This window comes from Sinohyriopsis cumingii, chromosome 5, assembly GCF_028554795.1.
Source record: "Sinohyriopsis cumingii isolate HCF-2022 chromosome 5, ASM2855479v2, whole genome shotgun sequence".
In the NCBI taxonomy this organism is placed as follows: domain Eukaryota; kingdom Metazoa; phylum Mollusca; class Bivalvia; order Unionida; family Unionidae; genus Sinohyriopsis; species Sinohyriopsis cumingii.
In genome coordinates this window covers 94,346,105-94,368,366 of record NC_142965.1, presented here as the reverse complement: position 1 = coordinate 94,368,366, position 22,262 = coordinate 94,346,105, and the positions used below count along the sequence as shown (strand labels likewise).

Below are 22,262 nucleotides of genomic sequence, written 5' to 3'. Positions count from 1 at the left end.
ACTCCTCCTACTACTAATACTACTCCTACACTACTACTACTACTCCTACTCCTACTACTACTCCTACTACTACTGCACCTAATACTACTACTCCTACTACTTTTACTACTACTCCTACACTACTTCAACTACTCCTACTCCTACTACTAGTCCTACTACTACTACTCCTCCTACTACTACTCCTGCTACTACTGCACCTAATACTACTACTCCTACTACTTTTACTACTACTCCTACACTACTTCAACTACTCCTACTCCTACTACTAGTCCTACTACTACTACTCCTCCTACTACTACTCCTGCTACTACTACACCTAATACTACTACTCCTACTACTTTTACTACGACTCCTACACTACTTCAACTACTCCTACTCCTACTACTAGTCCTACTTCTACTATTACTACTCCTACTACTACTACTACTGCTCCTACTACTACTACTCCTGCTACTACTACACCTAATACTACTACTCCTACTACTACTCCTACTAATACTACTACTACTCTTACTACTACTACTCCTACTTCTACTATTACTACTCCTACTACTACTCCTACTACCACTACTACTATTACTACTCCTCCTCCTGCTACCACTACTCCTACTACTACTACTCCTTCTACTTCTACTATTACTACTCCTACTAATACTCCTACTGCTACTAATGATAAGAAGAATAACAACAATAACAATCATAATCAGGAAGTATAAATTTAAACAGTTTCAAGTCTTGAATGTCCAAAAATTTTCTTCCAAGTGATCACAAGCTGCTTCTGCCGTCCATATTACTCTGCTTAATTGATTCTGCCATAACCGTGTGTCACACTGCTCCGTACATGTGTTAGATAATCTTTCCTATTCAGTTTTAAAGTGATTTTGTTATGCGTGTTAGTTTCTATGTGAAAAATTGGGTTTCACTGAAGTATACATTTTCCTTACCGCAACATGAGATGTAGAAATCATAGAAATATGAGTGTCCCAGCTTATATTTTTTAAATGAAAATTATCAGCTTAATGATACTTGGTTTTAACACGGCAAAGTCAAAGTGAGATTGTTTTGTAACATTAACTGTGTTAATGAGGCTATCGTGGTGAAAGGGAGGAAATTAAATTTGCAGATGTACATCACAATAGTTGCAGCAGGACTCACGGTACTAATTCAGTTCCTATAGTAAACCTATGCAAACGGCATTATATTAAAAATTCAAACACTTCTGTGTACTCATGTTCAACCTATATTTATCAGTATAGATGAAGCCTGGATGTCAGCTTCTGTGTAGAGGAAAGGATATGAGCCGTGGCATTGTCTGGACCTGCATGTGTTTGAAACATGTGCTTTCAATTCCGCACCAAAGAGTCATGGTCTAATTTTAGCAATAAGTGTTCCAAACTTAGGACTAAAATGGACTGAAATTCCATCAATAAAACAATGTCTCTATTTTTTTCACTTACAGCTAAGATAAACTCTCAAAAGATCCTTTTTTCCTAAAATATAGCTTACATTATTAACCAATCCTGGCCAGCTAAACCCATATATACTCTATTTTATGTTAACCCATTCCATGCTGGTTCCCATTTTTTCATATAATTAGTACCGTGTGTGCTGCAGGGTCTCTCTAAAGATAATATAAACTTCTGAAAGCGTGAGAGGTGTAAGATGAAGTTGTTTGCATTTGCAACATGTACAATGGAGAGAATGTTAGTATACTTTCAGGTACTGTAGCTGAAATTTCATTGGACATTGTACTTATGGAAATTGCACATGAGCTTAAGCACACAGCTATCCAAAATGACAACTCCAATGTGCTCGAAAAATCAGTCTGAATTAGTGTAAAGCAGTTATTACAATAGGAAAACTATTTTCCACAAGATATAAAACCAGCTTCTGAAAGTGCAATGAACAAATTACAAAATATATCAAATTTAGAAACTTTTTCGGCTCTTTCTTACGATTTAACTGTGAAGTCCAGGAAGTGAAAACGACGAAGCGGAGCTAGCAGTTTGTTGATCGGTAAACAAACTTGCAAAATATTTTTATCACTTGAATCAATTTACAATTCAGAACAAAATTTTCATCGCCGTTTTTGCTTTAGTAATATCATGAAATTGTTGCATTTAAAAGAACAGAAAATCTATTTAGAGAATGCCAGGTCGTGTTTTAAAGAGAAAACATTGGACAACCGCTACGGCACCATGTCAGAAGAAATCCATGTCCGGTAATACCATTAAACCATAAGCCCGCCTGTTAACTGGAAGAGAACTTGACTTACACACGTAGACACTAGATATGAATCCTTCCTAAGAAATTAAAAATATATGACACAGGGTTTGTGATGTCCTTTATGTCCAATCCAGTTGGTAGCAGTTAATATCATATAATTAATATATTTATGATTACAAAATATGTATTTTAATAAATAAAGTGATCTGAAGTGTTAGGCCACTCTCAATCGACTTAGTGTTTTATGGTATATGTGACTGTGTAGACAAGTTCACGCACACAAAGACAGAAGAGTAATTACTTTGTATGCAAATTAAACCTGTATGGCTGATTGAGGTGATTACCCTTGAACGAAACGTGACTACAATAGTGTATATCATGATGTAAAGTTGAGACAATGTTATTCCATTTCTGGGATAGGACCAGATGTTGGTTACGGAGACTTGCAGGGATCGGGATTTTGGATCCAGAAAAATATGATTGTCTGAAAATGTAACTCTCTCTCTCTCTCTCTGTCTCTCTGTCTCTCTCTCTCTCTCTCTCTCTCTCTGTTTATGTGAAATCCATAAAGAGTTGCGTCGGAAAGGATTTGGACTCCTATTTCGACCTCTTTCTCTAAGCAGGTCGTAACCCCTGTCTGAGCTACAGACAAAATATTTCAAATTCAATATATGATGTCAGCAAGCTCTGCAAAGAAATATTCACCTCATGCTGATTATTTTTAAAAATTCTGTGACAATATAATAATAATAATGATAATAATAATAATAATAATAATTATTATTATTATTATTATTATTATTATTATTATTATTATTATTATTATTATTATTACTACTACTACTACTATTATCATTATTATTATTAGTCTACACTGAAACCATATATATATATATATATATATATATATATATATATATATATATATATATATATATATATATATATATATATATATATATATATATATATATATATATATATATATATATATATATATTAACAAGATTAACAATCAGTGCAGCAAGTAATTGTTCAAAACTTTTCTTCCCATTCCACATTTTCATACCATTTATGAATTTTTGTATTCACGAGCGATATCATGTCCGCACGTGTCCTTTGTTTTATTTGGTGCTAGTCTTTTTTGGAATTTTGAACGATTTTTACAATATTTCCAAGAGAATAATTGTTATTTCCTCTATCCTCTCATTCTTCCTTTCATCTTCCTTTCATCCCCAAACATTTTGATAAAATTGTTCATCATACTCTGAGTTTAATTATAGCTCTTGGCACTAGCTTGATAATTTTCTGAATTCATATTTCCTATAAAATTGCAACCATCCGACAGTTAGAATGTTTTTCATCAGTCATCGACCAGCTCTGATAAAATATTATGTAATTACATGAGTTGCAATATAGCAAATGTTAATTTGAAAGTGCCGTTAAAGGCGAAATAAAATGAAATAAAATAACTAACCAACCATTCAACCGTCTTTATCTCCAAAGTCGTTACAGAGTCCAAAAGTATGCATCTGTTTTGGACTACTAAAGCATTTTTTCTGTCCTACAAAACAAGTTCCAGTGAGCAAAACATATTTTATATCGTTGACCTTATTAGAAAAGTATTATAGAACAGGCACCACTAACTCTTGATTGATGCTGTAAATATGGCAAAGATTCAGAAATTTGTTTTATATGATGCTCAATGTTCTAAGTTTCATTGATTTTTCAGTTGGGAAGACGTTGTGATGTGCAGGTTTGTAACTACTAATTTATAAGTTCTTGTTATAAGGTTCACAATACACTACAAAGTCTCAGACGACTAGAACTTGTGTAGTGTCAATACAGTTCCCTGCATTGCAACAGTGTTAGATTGACGTCTTTGATGTCATTCTTTGTTTGTATTTCCTATTTTGTATTTTAAAGGAAACTCTTGTGTCGTATTTTTAAAGAAAATTTTTAGTTATAAAAAAATTATTTCATTTAGTGCCAAGGCAATTGAATTAAAGTGTCTTGCCCAAGGCCAGATCTCGGTAGCCGACCCCAGCTGATCCTATCTTGGAATTTGAACCCGCACCCTTTTGGAGACGAGTCATGCACGCTAACCAATCAGCCACCGTGGCTCATAAATAAAATACAGGATAAAGTAAAACATTTGTATTCCTAACGTACAAGCTGAAATAAGTTTAATTTTTTTAAAAATTTCAGTTTAAAGTAAACATTTATCATGCCTAATTATTTATTTTGTTACTTAGTTTGCGCATTAGTTGGTAAGTTATTTAGGCAGTAAGTTAGGTATTTCCAGATGGACAAATATATGTATTGCATGACTTAGAAAGGTACATTCAATGGTTATCGTAAATTCGAATGCACAAATGTTAGACGTTAAAATAGCAACGTGTCAGGCTCACCAAAAATAATCAACTTGACAAATAGACACGCGAAATCATATATATCTGATATCAATGTGGTACCACGAGAAGTTTCGTACCGCGGTATAACTCAGTATTTCTGAACATACCGCGATACGTACTACGTATGTCCTATTTATATTAGGGATGAACAACGTAATGTTCTGCAGAGAAAAAACACATTTTTAAATTAAAAAAGTGCATCTATCAATGCCTAGAAATAATAAAACAATAGCTTGAACTGATTTTATAACCAAAATAACACAATTTAATAGATCCATTATATTATTTTTAAAAAAATAGATCCATTATATTATTTAAAAAAAATAATCTTGAAATAAAATAAATAAATGATCTGTGCCTTATTTTTGATGAATTTCCTATGTGTACGTTAATTATTGTATATGATATAATCTAAAACTGACAATAAAGAGTGGTGATAAAGTTTAACTGACACCCAGTAAAAGACATTGTGTTGACATCAGAGAACTTACTGAAAAAAATAGGAAGACTTGACAATGAAGCCTGCAATTTACCTGCTACACTATTGATATAATAGGTAGGGAAACTTTGAGTGGATGCCAATCCCCGGGCAAGATATTTATAAGCGATGGCCAGTAAACATAAAACACACTTACTTAAATAACAAAATATATTTAGTGGACTTGAGTAATTGCATAAATTTCAAACAGAAAACAACTGCGTTTCTGAAAACTTGTGGATGATTCGCAATCTATATAACAATGGAAAACTTGTGGATGATTCGCAGTCATACAACAAAGGAAAATGTGTACTTAACACATTAACATACACGAGTAAACAAAAACAAATGTTCCCGAAATGTTACTCAAAATTGTGTGGCTCAAAAATCAATAGCAACATTCAATTTGGCCACCAGGTTGGCATACGTGTCACGTGTCAACCACATCATTCACTGAAAGCTAATATTTTTAAAGTTAAGACCAACACAAAAAAGGAATAGAATGTTTTGAATTATTTTGTCATGACAAATTAAATTATGCTGTTAATATTTTTTTATTCATATCAAGATTACTCGGAAATTTCCGTTCATTCCTTACCGACGGAAACTACCAGTATTCGTACAGTAAAAAAAGTATTATGATACGCACCAGTAAAAAAATACAGTGGTACACCGACACTACTGTGGACCTCGTATATATGGTGAAAACTGAGACGGGTGGAATTCCTTTTTCAAATGCAAGTTATGATATATGTCTTGTGAAAAGTAATTCCATGCTTATATAAAAATAAGCTGGTGTCTTTAGTTTGGCACAAGTGTATTAATAAAGCCAATCATTCTTGTAAGTGCCGGTGATCTCGGCAAGCGCAACAATGTCTAACCAGACGCAAACCATCCAATTTTGATATAAGTAAAGGTCTGCAACATCAGTTTCTCGACTTACAAATTTTGTGTTGTGTTACATGTTTATCCAAGGTTTCATGTATTAGAACATAATGTTTTCATCATTTCGATAACAGGCTTGGAAAATTGCACTGTGGTGAGATAAACGAGGTCAGGGACGAGTAAACTCTTGCAGCTTAATCATCTCATGGACCGTAACATAATGGTCCACGTGATTATCGAGCTGCATGAGTTACTCGTCCATGTGTTACTACATGAAAACAAATTACCATCCCAATTCGTATGGGGTACGACAACATTGTTGTCCAACTGTAAATTTGGTAAAGAGTTCATCTTTTTGTAGTAGGTGTTTTCAAAAGAGGTTTTTGTTTACACTGAGGATGGAGTAAACTTTATTATCTGCTTTAGATTCATGCTATCGTGCTACTGAAATATTACTACTTCAATAAATGGATGTGACAAAATGCGACAACTGCGGTACTAAGAATCACAAAATGATTGGAAATAAGGAATAACCGTTACCAAAGTTGTAGAGATAGCTCAGTTATGAATCAGCTTGACTTAGTAAAATCGAAAGCGAATTTATACGTGCTGGAATAATTTGATGGTTACACATGTTAGTGCTTATATAGTACATGTTACATATTAAAGAACACAACTACATACAAACTAGTGACAGATATGTAAAAAACATTATATAAATAATGACACCAGAAAATCGATAAAAATACTGTATCGCTGTTAACCAACTGAAACATGCACAAGAACAAGACAGACAAACCCTGTATTCCTTGACCACAGATGTATTGTTTAATTATTGTAAAAAATATGCAAAACATCATTCCATTAAATTAAATGATGTGCCAAAGACAGACTTCGTTGTCTTCTGCGATAGCACCGACTTGCCGCATATAATTAGAACCTGTTCAATATGCCGCTACAAAACAAAGAGCATACAAAAAAAAAAGAAATTACTGTAAAACGTCAGCAGCTTTGTAAATTAAACCAATGGCTCAGCGGAGAAAACAACATTCCCAATACGATGATGATCACGTTTTGTATATGTTAAATGTCGGAGTCGAGAAAAAGCATTCCAAATATCATTAATTACACATTGTTGAAAACAGATTAATGGTGTCGTACAATATGATGATGAATATATTGGTCGGTTACTTGATAGGATCGCCGTATAAAAGGTATATCGAAGACGTACATAAATTATTCATAGCCATTACAATAGGCCATTACGCTGTGCTTAGTGTTATAGAAGACAAAATTATGCCTTAGGTGAAATCGGTCTAGAAAGTCCGGGATGTATTGCAATTCCTGTAGCTTGGTACTAGAATAGGAATCCAGTTCTTTGACAGTTGTGATAGTGTGTGATCTTGCCATGCTTCCATATGATACAATATGAATTTTGTCCGAATTTGTTTAGATGGTGAATGCTGTTTTATGCTACCTGTTCACTAAGTGGTATGTATTATTCATTTATATTGTGTGCGTGCCCATTGTCCTTGTTTGAGGGTAGAACTTTTGCCCACACTGGCTTTTGTCATTGTTTTCAATTTAAGGCCTCACTTTATTTACGAACATGTAATGTTCTAGAGGTGTGACATTGTTCACAAGTTTAGTGAAGGTTTTCAGAAAATACTACCGCGTCATTCCTTAGGTGACAGTCTCCAAATATAGGTTATTGCAAATAATTATTCATTCCTGTTTTTAATTTCAGTCTTTGGTAAATATATGTTTTTAGTTTTACTTTTTTAAAAGAGTGTGGCAATGTTTAATAATTCCGACAGGCATGTTTGTAAGCATGGACTTACATTTTGTCTACCATATTGTATTGCCTTGACTAAGAAGATATTCGCTTTTATAAAAGAACAACTCTTTGTTTGGTCTTTGTTCAACCGTAAACCCTTGCAGAATCATGCACTGAACTGAGTTTTCCTTCAAACTCGCCGTAAGTATCGTTCCATTTAAGTAAATCTATTGTGTTTTATTTTTTAAAATCGAGAATTAAATGGAACGTTAGGAAACATACAACTTGTTCTTGTAAACGTTTATCGTATCATGGAATTGCCCTAGGAATAGGCGTGGATTCATAAAGTCACAAACATTGGTTAAAATCAATCTACAGCTTGATTTTCAATGATCATGATTCTACCACTAGCTGTTGGTTCGTTTTTTACCACTTCGACAGTTATATCTGAAATATATGCCTTGAGAGATGCAGTGCGCATTTCCCTTTCCATGGTGAGGTATTTGTTGATTTCATTGACGATAAACTTCAATTCTTCCTCGTAGACGGCGATGTCGCGTTACGTTGTTGATATCCGGTCTGGGATTGTATTGAGCTTAGAGGTGGGCAATCATAATGAGGCAGCAATGGTTGTTGACAATATTTCAATCCTCACCAAACTGGCAAAATTTTTTTTTTTGTTGTTTTTTTTTTTTTTTTTTTTTTTGGGGGGGATATCTTGGAATTATAATTCCACTATAAGCTGCGTGATATGAAAGTTTATTTCATCTGGGCTGGTGTGGGTTAGCATTCCTTCGTACACGCACTTCGAACCTCTCTCCACAGTGTACGGGTAAAATGGTTGTGATGTCAAAGTTCAGTCTGCTTAATATCACTAGATCTAGAAAGAACATGGTCTTTTAAACACGCACTCCAACACTCTTACCAAGAGTCACTAATACCATGCCCTTTGTTTACAGGTTCACTGACTGTTAGTTTTTCTGTCTGATTACTATCGATGTGATACATCGGGTGTTGTTTCGAATATAAGTCTGTTAGTGAGACGAGTGGCTGAGTGACACCAAACATAGTCCAAAATGAAAGGTTATACTGAAGGACGATTTACAGAGAGACTCCCTACGTACCCCTAAATGAAGGATCATCCTTAAGGACGTTTCTCTTAGTACCATCTTTTCATTATAGCAATAGACACACTCGAAACGGGGCCCAGAGTGGCCGAGTGGTCTAAAGCGATCTCCGTTACGGATCACTGCCATCTCACCTCTGTCTGCGTGTGTTCGAGTCTAGGATTCGGCTAACGTGGGTATGTGAGAAAGCTCGCCAGTAGCTTCTCGTGGGTAGGTGGTTCTTCCCGGGGTTTTCCCGGGTTCTTCCTCCACCATTAATACTGGCCGCCATGCATAGCCTATCGTGTGCTGAAATATGGCGTTAAACCTCACAACAACAACACACTCGAAACCCCCTATAGGTAGTACTTGTTGCAGTTATTCCAACGACGAATGAGCAATTGACCTCACGTGCTCGCGGATTGGCTTAGGGTGTTCTGGGTGGTTCCAGGGCTCGATTTCTATCTGGTTTGCATATTTTTTCGACCCGAATTTGAACCAGTACCTGCAGACTAATTGTTTATATTCCTTGTTGTTGCACACACCTCTTTTGCGACATAAGTATGGGCATTACGATTCAACCATTATTCTTATATCTGTCTGGTTTCTCCCCATTGGCCTTGTTGTTTGGTTTAAGCTTACGGTAACTCAGGTTACATTTGAAGAAGCCGACGAGTGGCTGAGAATCCCGACTCTTCTGCGTCTTCGACGATGAGGCCCTTACATAGGATGGTGTCTCGAGTGGCAAATATGATGCCGATGGTTGAATCGACACCTCTGTTTTTTTGTGCCTGTGTAAATCTATTTCGAGGATTTGAAGGTTTTGCCAGGACATCCATGGGTCGTAGATTAATGAAGCAAAATCCGGCGCCTGTGAAAATGATGGTGTCGATGTTGCTGCTGGATGCAGTACCAATAACGTTTCTAAAGATTCGTGTTTATCGCAGCGATAGCAACAAGACGGATTTAGTGCTGTAACCAAACGGATTGATAACTGTTCTCCCGTAAACCGATGTAATATAATATTGCAGACCGTTAAGTACTCGAGCGTCATACCCGGCACCCACTGGTTACGGTGGTTACCGATTAACCAAAAGGCCACATTTACAGGCTAAAAGTTGTTGTTTATCACCAGCAAGCAGCTTATGGTAACGGCGATCTTTAAGACCTTTAAGGCTTTATTATTTCTTGGTACACAACTAACGTCGAAAACACAAACTTGTTCGGCTTGAACACCGACTGTTTTTGTAAAGATCACAGAGGCGTCCACACAAAAGTTGGTAAGTCATCCGTCGCATCATAAAACACGACCAGGTCAGTTGAGTCTGTGTTAGTGGCATGGGTTTAGAGGCCGTGTGATCTGTCTTAGTTGTGTACTGCAAGAAATCACCATGTGGGGTATCTGCGCTTGAAATAACAGAGCATCCATCGATGTGAACAGGTTAGGTTTATGTTTACACTAATATAAAAATGCCTGTCTCCATTTAACACTGGCTATTCACGTCAAAGGCTGAAGTTAGCCGTTTCAGACCTCTCAGTTAATACACGGTTAATGATGTAGGCCACATCACTCAAAGGGTCGATAATACACGTACGGTCAATAATTACTTAGTAACATTGAATTTGTACAGTGGTCTCCATTGTGTTATATATATATATATATATATATATATATATATATATATATATATATATATATATATATATATATATATATATATATATGAAAACATCAGCAATGAGGTTTCTATCTAGTCTAAAATGTGTGATGCTTTCATGAGCCGTTCAGTCAAGTCGAATTTCCAATATGTCCATTTTTTTAAAAGAAAAATGACTTTTGCCCATGAGTTACGCTTCTAATTGACAGAGGCCCATTCATAAATTTCTTGATAAAGACATGAAATATTTTGCACTTGGAATCGTACTCAGAACTTGTTTTTTTAACCATAAAGTCGTTATTGCTATTATGTGTGAGTCGTGTTAGTCCAAATCCAACAACAGTTTTGACCATACTGCTATCTATGTATGTTTTCGTAGCCTTCACAAAGCATTCATACGATCGCTCAATTTGAGAATCCTGTGTGTGTTGCTGCTGATGACACACCATTTTGCGGCGATATTTATTAGGTGGATAAAATCAACTAGATTAAAAAAGAAGCCGAGCAATCTCCACAACTGAGCGCAGTTACTAAAAGTGTAATGTCGGTGAGGTTAAGCGCACTTGTTGTTTCTGCTGAAACAGCAGTAGCACGAGAGTTGCCTGAGCATACATATTATTCGTGTTAAAATTAACCAAACAAAACAAAGTACACCTTCAATAAAATCCAGTCGACAAATAAGGCAGCATCAAACAATGTGCAAGGTATTGGATTGCGTTCAGTCGTCTTTAATTGCCGTAATGGTCAGGTGGCCGCAAACCAGCCCATCGACCTTTCATTGAATTAGTATCGCGACGTAGGTAAATTAAAGGGACTGAAGGTCATGTCCGCTTTTCTACAAAGATGGAATATTAGGTCAATAGGCAGCTCAAGTAAAGGTAGTGAGGTGGGATTGAGTAGCCCTGACCGCTGTCCACTGTTTTCCACGGTTCTGTAAAGAGTTGATGTTGATGATGCCAGTTTCATTCCCGCTGCGTCATGGTAGGCAGTGACAACTCATCGCGCACATAGACGCCAAGGAGGTGCTTTGTGGGTTGGGCCATTCTCATCAGTTCAATGTAGGAAAGAGAGTCTTTACAGCCGCTCTGGCTGGTGTCGGCTACGCGCTTTTATTTAGATCACTACCGCACTTGGTGGCTGTATCAACAAATCTCTTGAGTGTAAGACTACGTTTTCCCATGGATTCAGAGCAGATGTAGAAAGTTGATGTCATGCTTTGACCTACTGGTAGCTTTGAGATGCTTGACTTGGTAGATGATAGGATGAGTTTGACATGCCAACAAAAATGTCCAGATGCAGAGGTGCAAGTTGACTCTGTTGTTAGCCTTTATTTAGGAGGAAACGTTTTCGAGCTGGTAGGGACAGAAGCTGGTTATCATATAGCATTGTGTTATCATTATGACTTTGATAGTACAACGCAATGCGAGTGTGTGTTGAGTTTATCTATGTCGTGGAAACGGTGTTGTCTATGAGGGAGGCAATGATCTTTACTCGCCAACCGAAGCCTTCGTTGTCGTTGGTATATATTATAATGAATTCATCCGCCTTATTATGGTGGATGCTCATCAGCAAGTTCGACCAAGTAACGCCGAATTAATCCAATATCATCGGGTTGCGCTGCTGGTTATTTAGTTGTGCCACGTTCTGGAAGGCAACGAATATGTGCCGGGACGCTGTAAAATCTGACCTAAACAGATGACTCCTGGGCGTTTGTGGTCATGTTCCGAAAGGTCAAATTACTCTTCTCACTTGCACACACTTGAACAGTTTGGTCTCGTCTGACAGCTACTGTGTCACAGCTTGCATCCAAAAGACATGTTTTGAAGGCGTGTCCACACAATTACCTTTGCATTAAAGTGGACCAAGGCGTCATCGTCGGTGCTTTTACGGGTCATCGAGACGGCTTTTTTTGGAGCCGAATATGACCTTTCTGCATCTCTGCAAAAACCTAAGACGTACGCCTGTGGTATAGTACAACAAAAGTTACCATGCACATATGTGGACATGAACATTATATCATATAGTTCAAAATTACCATCACATCCGCGGAGGTCGAGCAGGTTGCCATCCTGGTCGGTTAGAGTAAAGCGCAGTTTATTAATGCGGGTAGGTTTGCAAGGAAAGTAGACTAGCAAGGGGTCTGATAATTCCAAAGGTCGACCTGAACCCTGTATCTTGAGTAATGCTATAAACACATACCCAGGACTAGCATCATTGCTGGTGCTCGAGTCCACGTATGAGCAGCCAACAGCATCTCGTGTAAGATATGAAACAGATCGTGGTGGTGCTCTCCAATATGCAAGTTGCAAAGCTGTTGCACTGGCCTAAGAATGTTGTTCTTGGAGTCTACCATAGTGATTCCAATAGATGGGGCAGGATTTTGTTTGCGACGTTGACCCAGTAGGCTAAGAACGTGACATCTATCTGTTCGGTAATAATTTTGGCGCTTTCACCCTTCAAAGTTGTATTCTGCTCCTGCTGGATTTGCTGGTTAATGACATCTATATGTTAGGATCCCGTATGTAGGTTTATTGTCCTATCTAAGCAGGGTGTTTGCATGACGCGTGGAGAGGTCAACGTCTACCTTGCGTATGGCATTGTGGAGCAGTTCAGCCCTACCTTGTCGAATGGCTTTTTAAAAACAAATACGCCCAGTAGATGCTTCTTGTTAAATGCTAGACTGCACAGTGTAGCCTATGGCGCTTTCAGCCGTTGCCTGCCGTTCTAGGGACTCTAAACGGAGAGGTAACACGGCAGACAGGTAAACGTTTATTGATGGCAATATCCTTCGACGTCAGTGACCTTTCCAGCATCTGTAACGTGACGAGGTGGTCTGGAAGAGCAGCATCTGACCTCAAATATCCTGATGTAGTACCCATATGCGTCAGTAGTAGAGCTGGAAGGTGGACAGGACACTATCATCCTCCGTACAGGCGTGTTGGTCTTGTGCGGTACGGAATTGGCCACGTGCCCGCCTCGTGTTTTGGGTGTCAGCATAGTCCTGTCTTGTTTATGCAGTATACAGCTCCATTTTGTCGTAGTCGCTACGAATTGCGTCAAAAAGGGTTGAAAGTCTTTTTTCTCTCAGATGTACTCGAGGCATAAACGATGTCGTTATAACTGTCCTTGGGGTGTTTTGGTTCCCTGACCTCCGACTAGAATGGAATACATCTTTCGGCTGAGGCCTATAAGCCCGACAATTTGATTTCCCGAGCGTTTCCCGAGCACGAATCCTTAACCTTGCATACGACATTAATATTTGCCAATCTGCAGAGTGGATGCTTTTCAGATATTCGTTTGTATCTTAGAGGTGAGCATCTTCTGTCATACTTCTATAGATATTAGCGGGTTCTTTTTTCAGAAGCAAACTCTCAGTTTTGTGTACAGCAGCTGCTTCCTATCGTCGTGGCGAGTTTTTATCTGATTTCAGAAGTTGTAGATAAGATGCTTGATCAGACCAAGAAATGCCTAACCAGCATATATGGGACTGGTCTCTGAGTAACGAACAGCAAGTCCGATAAGATCGCAGACGATCCACCCGATTTCGCTTTTTTTGGTTTTATACGGTCTTTCCAAAGAGAGAATTGAAATTTAAATATTAAGTATTTCTCGACATCAGATTTTGGCATTGTTCGTAGGTCTGTATTCAGCTCCACATATTGTGCCACCCATGCATTTTTGTCCAACTATATTGTCCGGTGGACCTTGGCGACAAACGTCTAAAGTCTGATATAGTGTTGGAGTTTTGGTATTGGAACGCATAGTTGTTTTAACGCACTCTGTGAACTAGCTTCGTTCCTATAGCAATATCTCCTTCTATATCCAAATTTGTTCAATAAATTACGTTGCTTGTAGGTTAGCCAATCGTCTCAAACGCTCATAAGTTTTGGAGCAAGCGGATTATCATTGTACGCGTCATGAAGCTCTTCAGAATACTTGATGTCAGTTTTAAGAAGATAGCCATTGTGTGAGTTCATTTTGTTAGAATATGTACCATGGTCCAACCTCAGAGATTGTTGACGTAATGGTAGATTATCCAACTGGTTTGCTATTCGCAGTCACTGGCTGAATTCTTCGCTTTCACATGACGCCTGCTCACCATCGTACAGAATATAGCGACATATATGTCTTTCTCAATAAATAGGTGCATGCTAGTGTCAGCACGAACTTCATAACTGTGGCTATAAAAGATCAATATCATTACAAGTTGTGTTTCTTTGAATCTCTCCCACCTGCTCATGCATTCGTATGAGTCAAGGCATGTGCACCTAAGGAGGTCAATGTCAGCGCCGAGTGTTGTATGCCTGGCTGTGGCGCTAAATGCCTCGTTAGGCGGGTTAGCTACCAGTTTTTCCATGCTGTCATTTATAAACAGGAGATTACCAATGAGCTGTAGTTGCCCTAGTGAAAAGGAACTGCACTTCCCCATGTTGCTTGTAATGTGGCTCAGTTTTCTAGATGAGGGTGTTCAGATGAACTCCTCCGATTATATATTGGACCTATCGTACAACATTAAATAAATATTCGCCATTAATAACTCCCTTACTTTCAGAATAGAGTAGATCATCAAGTTGTCTTGCGTCTCTTTTTTAATTTTTTTAGTCAGATAAATAGAAAATATACGAAGAACAACTTGATGGTTTACAATAAGGGGCCGACAATTCAAATTTTGGCTGTGGGTTGTGTGGTTTCACTTTAATTAAAGAAAATTAATTTTTGTCAGCTAATAGTTAGTTATTATGTTTTTCAAGATATGTAGGTGGCTGGGGCGAGAATCTACCAGAATTTGGGGTCATGAAAAGTCTGAGGTCTCCACTTCCTCTACATCTCCTTTCCAAATGTAATTTGTCGATAGATCATTTACTCGCAGTAGTCTATAAGCATGTCGACTGGTTTCATTCTCGTTTCTTTTCTGACGCATTGAAATCTAGTCGTAAATACTATATGAAGAACCAGTCTGTGTATGTGTATCCTGTTGTTGTTGTTGAGTTTAATTATAGTGGCGTGCGCACAATTGTGCATGTGCCACTTTCTTCTGACTGCACCGCAGCCTGCTAGTTGTTCCTGGGGAAGGGGATGGTGCCACCTCCCCAGGCTTTTATGGATTCAAGGAACCCTGATAGTTTGGCCTCAATCTGTGGGTCCATAAAGGTCCCTACAGTTGAATGGTAGGCTGTCATTAGTGGGAAGGAGAGCTCGGGAACGGTCCTGCTTGCTTTACATCGCTGGTTTCTTGTTGCATTTGCCTTTTCTTTTCTTTTTTTCTCGATTTTTTTTTCTTCTTCAAAATGTTCTAAAAGGAGGGGGGATGTTCTATGTTGTTTATAGAGGTTCTTAGTAGATATCATGTATGAAGAGAGATTTTCAAGGTTATTATGGTATTACTAGTCGAGGTGTTTAGGGTGTGTTTCCTACGTTATGTTATTTATAAGTTTTTAGATATTACCTCTTTAAGTTATTTATTAATTGATGTTTTTAGAGATTGAACGTTATTTATACTTTATTTAGCAAGAGACCGGAGTCCTAGCCGATTACACGGTTCGTTAAGGACATCTAGGACCGGAATCCTAGCTGATTACTCGGTTCGTTAAGGACATCTAGGACATCCGATTTTGCGTTTTCCTTAGTTTTTTATAGGTGCTTCGTAAGTGAATTATTTATTAATACTTTTATAAAATTGAATGATATGTTATGGGTTTTTATGTGGTGGCTTCTAAATTTATTTAGCTAGTTACTGGGTCTTTTGGTTTTGTGGAGATAGTAATTATATTTTGTTCCTGAGTCCTGCTGAGTCTATGAATTGATTTAAATTTTTATATGCTGATTGTTTATTTTTATTAGAGTCCATAAGTAATTCTGGGTATGTGTGTGGTGATCCAATCTCTTTTTGGTTTTTGATAAATATTTTCCGATGAGTTACACTGTGACGTCAATTTGTTTATTATGATAATTGTTGCATGTTAGCTGATAACATTATCAGTTCTATGCGTGATCGTTGCATTTAAAGACTTCTTGATATTTTCATCCAGCGTCCTTAAAAAAATCTCTCCATTATGCACAAAATCATTGTAGAGAAACTTAATGTGATGCAGTAAATTGTGCTGGTTTTCTCCAGGCGGCATTTGCAGACAAACTTTTATGTGGACGTGGCAGTCTTAGGGGAGATGACCCACTGCGAGGCGTAAGATGCTTCAGTTTTGGTGCATTTAGGGATGTCACGAAATTATGAATGGAGATTCCAGTGTGTGTGTGTGTGTGTGTGTGTGCGTGTGCGTGTGTGTGAGAGAGAGAGAGAGAGAAAACCGCCATCTGTCGCCCCCTCCCTCCAATAAAAGGGAGCGCCAAACAACTGGAACCCCATGGAGAATATAAAGTACAGATATAGTACAGAAGAGGCTCTTTCTGGTATGTGCCACCACTGATGGTTTCCAATCCTCACCTACTTGGTAGTCTACCCTTCAACAGCGATACTTAATGGGGGGCGGAAAGAAGGGTGTAGTGGGGCGGGCTATAGAAGAAGTTGAAGGGTCATAGGAAAGAACCCCTAACGGGAGCCAAGGATGTAAAACAAATTTAACTGCAGCATTTTAAGCATTCCAAGACATAATATTAACTGATATAACTGATGAGAAAACGTATTCTAGAAAAGTCTCGTATTGTTTCATGCTGATTGAGGTGGTAGGCGTCTGCTCCGCCTCACACTCTCCCTTTCTAAAAGATATTCCTAGATCAGACCAGAGCATATATTATAACCCTTAAATATCCTCCTAAAATGGCATGTCACTATAATTTCTAGGGTGTTGTTTTTCACTTAGGAAATTAGCTTTATTCACTCTTAATCCCAGTCATTGTATTACCATTTTTGTAACTGGCAGAGCTACTTTATTTCGCAAAATATGCTGTTTTGGTAACTCTTTTGCCTCTGTAGCTAGACTCTTTCTAAGCATCGCGATCAACAACAATGAAAGAACTTCAATGACCATATATAAAGTTTTCGATCCTATTGAAGCCATAAAAATTGAAATATTTTACAAGTTAAATTTTGTGGATCACAAACGCAATCATTGAAAAATTATTAATAATTGTGCCACGAATGTATTACAAATTTATGTTAAAATCTCACATGTTGCCTATTTTATGATCCATGGTGTTAAAATTTCTTTAAACCAAACTATTTTTTCTTGATATTTGGATATCACAGAAAATATTAAGTTTTACACGATATTGGTCTTGTTGTGCTAATATATATGCCTTCATATAACTTACAGCATATATTTTGACCGTATCACTTCAGACGAAGACTGAATTCTTATTGCTAGTACTGCTAAGATTACTGAATAAACTGACACTAGAGCGAAAACATTGAAAAATTCACCAAACATTCACATTCATTTTTAATTGGCCTTTCAAACATGCAAATGCAGAGATCAAGTTATTTATAGCATTAGTGGCCAATCTTGTTTGAATGTATAACTACTACGGTGTCCCATACATTTACAAGGATAGCTTGAAAATAGCCTGAACGTCACAAATGGTAATATACAGCCTCTGTCCATTCCTTCTTCTGTTGAATTACAATTTTGGTTCAAGATTACCAAATTCAATATCTCCAATACTAATGGCCAATATTCCACCAGACTCCAATGTTAATATCTATATTTTCATCAGATTCCAATGTTAATGCTGACATTGTCAGTAGACATTATGTAATAGTTTATAAAACAATTTGTCAGAAGACGCAGAGGTTGCAATTTCAATGGGTTCTAATGTCAGATGGTCAAATGCCTAGGCCGCTATGTGTCATATTATTAACACATAAGAAGTCATATTATCACATGTCACGGTTAAAGATGTATATCACAAGGATGTTACAAAATCTATACAACATCTGTTTTGTGCGTAGTCACAGTCAACTTAAATCTTTCAAGAACTTTTGTAATGCGAAAATAACAACTAACTTGTATTTCTAACTTCTGTTCAGTGTCTATTAAATATTGCATGAAAATACATTGGGCAAAGGATGAAGAACAAAGACTAATTTGCATTTCAGATTCAAGATCAGGCATCATAAAGCATGTCCCGAAGATCAGCTGCACCTCTGCCACCAGATGGTGGCTGGGGATGGATGATTGTGTTTGGTACATTTATGGTCCATTTCATTCTCGATGGAATATTTTACTCATTTGGGATTTTATTTGCTGAATTTGTTGACTACTTTCACACATCGGAATCAGAAACGTCCTTAGTTGTTTCTCTTGCTATGGGCATTCCTTTCCTTATTGGTAAGTCATAATCAATAATGATTTATTCGCGATCATGTCTTAATTAATATTTGTAACAGTTATCCTTAAAATCAGCATTACATTTTGTTCTCAGTAAGAATTTTTTAAACTGTTTCACTAATCTTGTGAACGTATTTGCAGGGTCCAAAGTATAGATTAGATATTTGTGCGATATATCAGTTTTGGATTAGAACTGTTGCTTGTAGTTCTGTTGATACTGTCTGTATATCACTCTGTTTGTCGGCAAATATAATTTTTTCTTAACAAGTTTGCTTATATAAAGTCAAACTGCACGGAAGATTCTGTCGGAGAGTAACAAGAATTTACTGGGGGTTTTAAGTTCTTATGATACTGTAATACCCATTCATGCTTGCCTGTAAGACAGTTCTGAAGATATTTCATTGAATCCAGCCAAAATATCTATGAACACATTCTCAGAAGAGTCCCAGTAACTGATGAGCTAGGTTTAATGTCAGTAGATCTTATTCTAGGGACTTTTTGTTTTTAAAACAAACTTAGGTATGGACAGATTATGTAACAGAAGGAGAGAGAGATAGAAATGGGTTGAAAGATTAGTAGGCAGGTAGGGAAGTGTGTATATATATATATATATATATATATATATATATATATATATATATATATATATATATGAACAGTTAAATATGTAAAAGCATAAGATAAATAGATGGTTTAACTGACGCATTCATTTTAATCAAAGTCCTACAGATTGACTGGTAAGCATATGAATCAAGGGCAAAATTGATTGTTTGCATTTGTGTTAATTTTAGGTCCATTTGCCAGCATCCTGACCAACGTATTTGGATCCCGAATAGTAATGATAATGGGTTCCTTGGTCCTAGCATCTGGATTCATCCTTACAATTTTCACTCCAAACCTGTACTTCATGTATTTCAGCTTAGGAATCCTTGCAGGTGAGAAATTCTCCTATAAGTTCATACTAAACAAACTAATCGTGGAAGGTAGTGTTTGTGTGGTAGGGAGAGAAAGAGAGACAGTGGCAGATATTGGTTTTGTATCTTAATGTACTAGCTGCTTCTATTTCACAAGTCACATTTCCTTTGACATAATGTATAAATGACTGGTATAGAATCGTTGAAAAGTTAGAGCTGTTAAACAAGTCTGATGGTGAGAATCGTTGAAAAGTTAGAGCTGTTAAACAAGTCTGATGGTGAGAATTATTTTCAATGATTCAGCTGATTTTTGGAAGTGATGAGTTAGAAGTGAAATATAAAGTAGCAGATAACATGCACGTGGTACCTACCTTCTAATACAGTATCACATAGGCTTACTATATATCAATAATTATAACAGTGTGCACATATTCAGCTTGGATATATATATATATATATATATATATATATATATATATATATATATATATATATTAATTTGGAGATTCTCATCAGTAAACGCTCATCGTCATCATCACCTGGAATGTGTCTGCTAAATCATTATAGGAATTACCATAAACGTCATCCAATTTTCATTTTGACGTAGACATTGACACGAGAAAAATGTTGTAAGATTTGGTATTAAATATTTCCACTGAAAAAGCACAACACTGTAAGCAAATTAGTATTTTGAACCTTTATTGACCTTTCCAGTTACGTGAAGGTTGAATTAATAAGTATTAATATCAAATATATTCAACTGTATAAATAATACGTACTAAGGTCACGGTCTTTATTATACAGTCATTGAGATTTGCCGACTAAATTTCTAGTTTTACTTTTTCAGGTTTTGGATATGGCGTGATATTTCTACCAGCTATAGTCCTGCTCAACCAATATTTCGAAAAGCGTCGCTCATTTGCTGTTGGAGTAGCAGCTTCTGGCGCTGGAATTGGAACCTTTGCTTTCAGTCCCATTATTAAGACGCTGATAGACATATATAGCTGGAAAGGGACAATGTTGATTCTATCGGGTGTATTTCTGAACTGTGCTGTGTGTGGGGCTCTATTCAGACCCCTGACAAATCTCAGAAAGAACCAGAATTCCACAGCTCTCTCTCGCAAGTTTTCTAAAATCAGTTCGGTCATTTTTGACCGAGCAAAACTGAATTCAAAGCTCACGTGTAAAAACAATGCTTATATTGAATTTCCAAAGGAGAAAGGGGTTTTAGCACACCGTTCTGATCAGACATCCAATGGCAAGACAGTGGATGACATAGACAAAGTGAATACCATCAGGGTGGAAAACTATAGTACTTCTTCTGGACAGGACCATCATCTCACATGCCCAAAGAAGACACAAACTCCAGAAGACATTTCCAGTGAGCTTTCTGATGTAATTCCAATGGGTGACCTAGATAAGCTAGATAATACTAGCTGGAGTAGATGCAACAACTCTGCTGCCGGACAAGAATATGTTCCGGAGGAAGTGGAAAAACAGAGAGGGGCAAATAAGAAATATATTGATAGAGGTTTTAATAAATTTACACACAACTCGAATCATGCTGATCACAAAGATATGTATACCTTTGAAGATGTTGCTATAGCACAAGAAAAGACGGTTTTACCTGATGAGACTAGGGATCAATCAAACAAAAATTATTGTAATCAAACTCGACAAATTCACGATATCAGGAATAGTAAATCGTGTGTGAATTCCATTGATCAAGATAAGCTCCATTCCATGGATCAAGAAAATCGTCATCTAGCATTAACACATCAACATTTGAAAGGAGATCAAACCTGCAATGCAACTAAACAGTTTAATAATGATGAATTTGAACCTCAGTCAAAAGGTTTATTTTCTCCACCTTTGGAAGTGGATAAAACCGATAAAGACACAACAGTTTATTCGTTAGACGAATCAGACTCACAATTCAGCAATGAAAATGAACCTTTAGTTTTATGCAGATGTTTGACTCTGTCGCCAACAAATGCTAAAGAGCTGCAGTCTATCTTTCAACTCTCCCTCATAAAGGATAGTAGATTTATTATCCTTTTGGTCTCTTACATGCTATATGGAATTGGATATTATGTTCCGTATGTCTACCTCCCTGTTTATGCTGAAAGTGTAGGTAGGCCTATTTAAGTTATGTAATGATCTTTGTTTTCTACTTTTCCAGGGTTATTTGTTGCAGTCAGGGAATATTGTATATGCGTGCAGGTAAATCAGGTTCGTCTGTAAATCGCATAGATCGTTAAGGTCCGGCAAATCTTGGTTTATGCAATTTCTTAGAGGTAGTCAGTAGACAGACCCTATGTATATTTGAGTATTCACAGTATATGTGCACTATTCAATACATATTATTGGCTATATAGCGTGAAGGCCAAGTCAAAAGTTTTACTCCAAAATTTCTGCCTGGTGTAGTTAGCTTGCGTATGCAATGATAAATCCACGCACCCATTTTTACAACATTTTGGCACATATATACAAAGTATATGTCGAGTAAAAAGCCCACCGAA

The 22,262-nt window shown here is 37.0% G+C and overlaps 1 protein-coding gene across 2 annotated transcripts in view; it reads left to right on the top strand.

The window, feature by feature from the left end:
- The first annotated feature begins 2,652 nt into the window (after nucleotides 1-2,652).
- Nucleotides 2,653-22,262, top strand: part of LOC149799791 (monocarboxylate transporter 12-like) — a 32,088-nt gene continuing 12,478 nt past the window's right edge. For both annotated transcript variants that reach the window (XM_089959175.1, XM_089959174.1), the window contains exons 1-4: nucleotides 2,653-2,718; nucleotides 18,595-18,826; nucleotides 19,618-19,761; nucleotides 20,588-21,874. In XM_089959175.1, coding sequence (XP_089815301.1) covers nucleotides 18,619-18,826; nucleotides 19,618-19,761; nucleotides 20,588-21,874 — 1,639 coding nt within the window. In that variant the 5' untranslated portion in view covers nucleotides 2,653-2,718; nucleotides 18,595-18,618. The remainder of the gene's footprint in view (nucleotides 2,719-18,594; nucleotides 18,827-19,617; nucleotides 19,762-20,587; nucleotides 21,875-22,262) is intronic.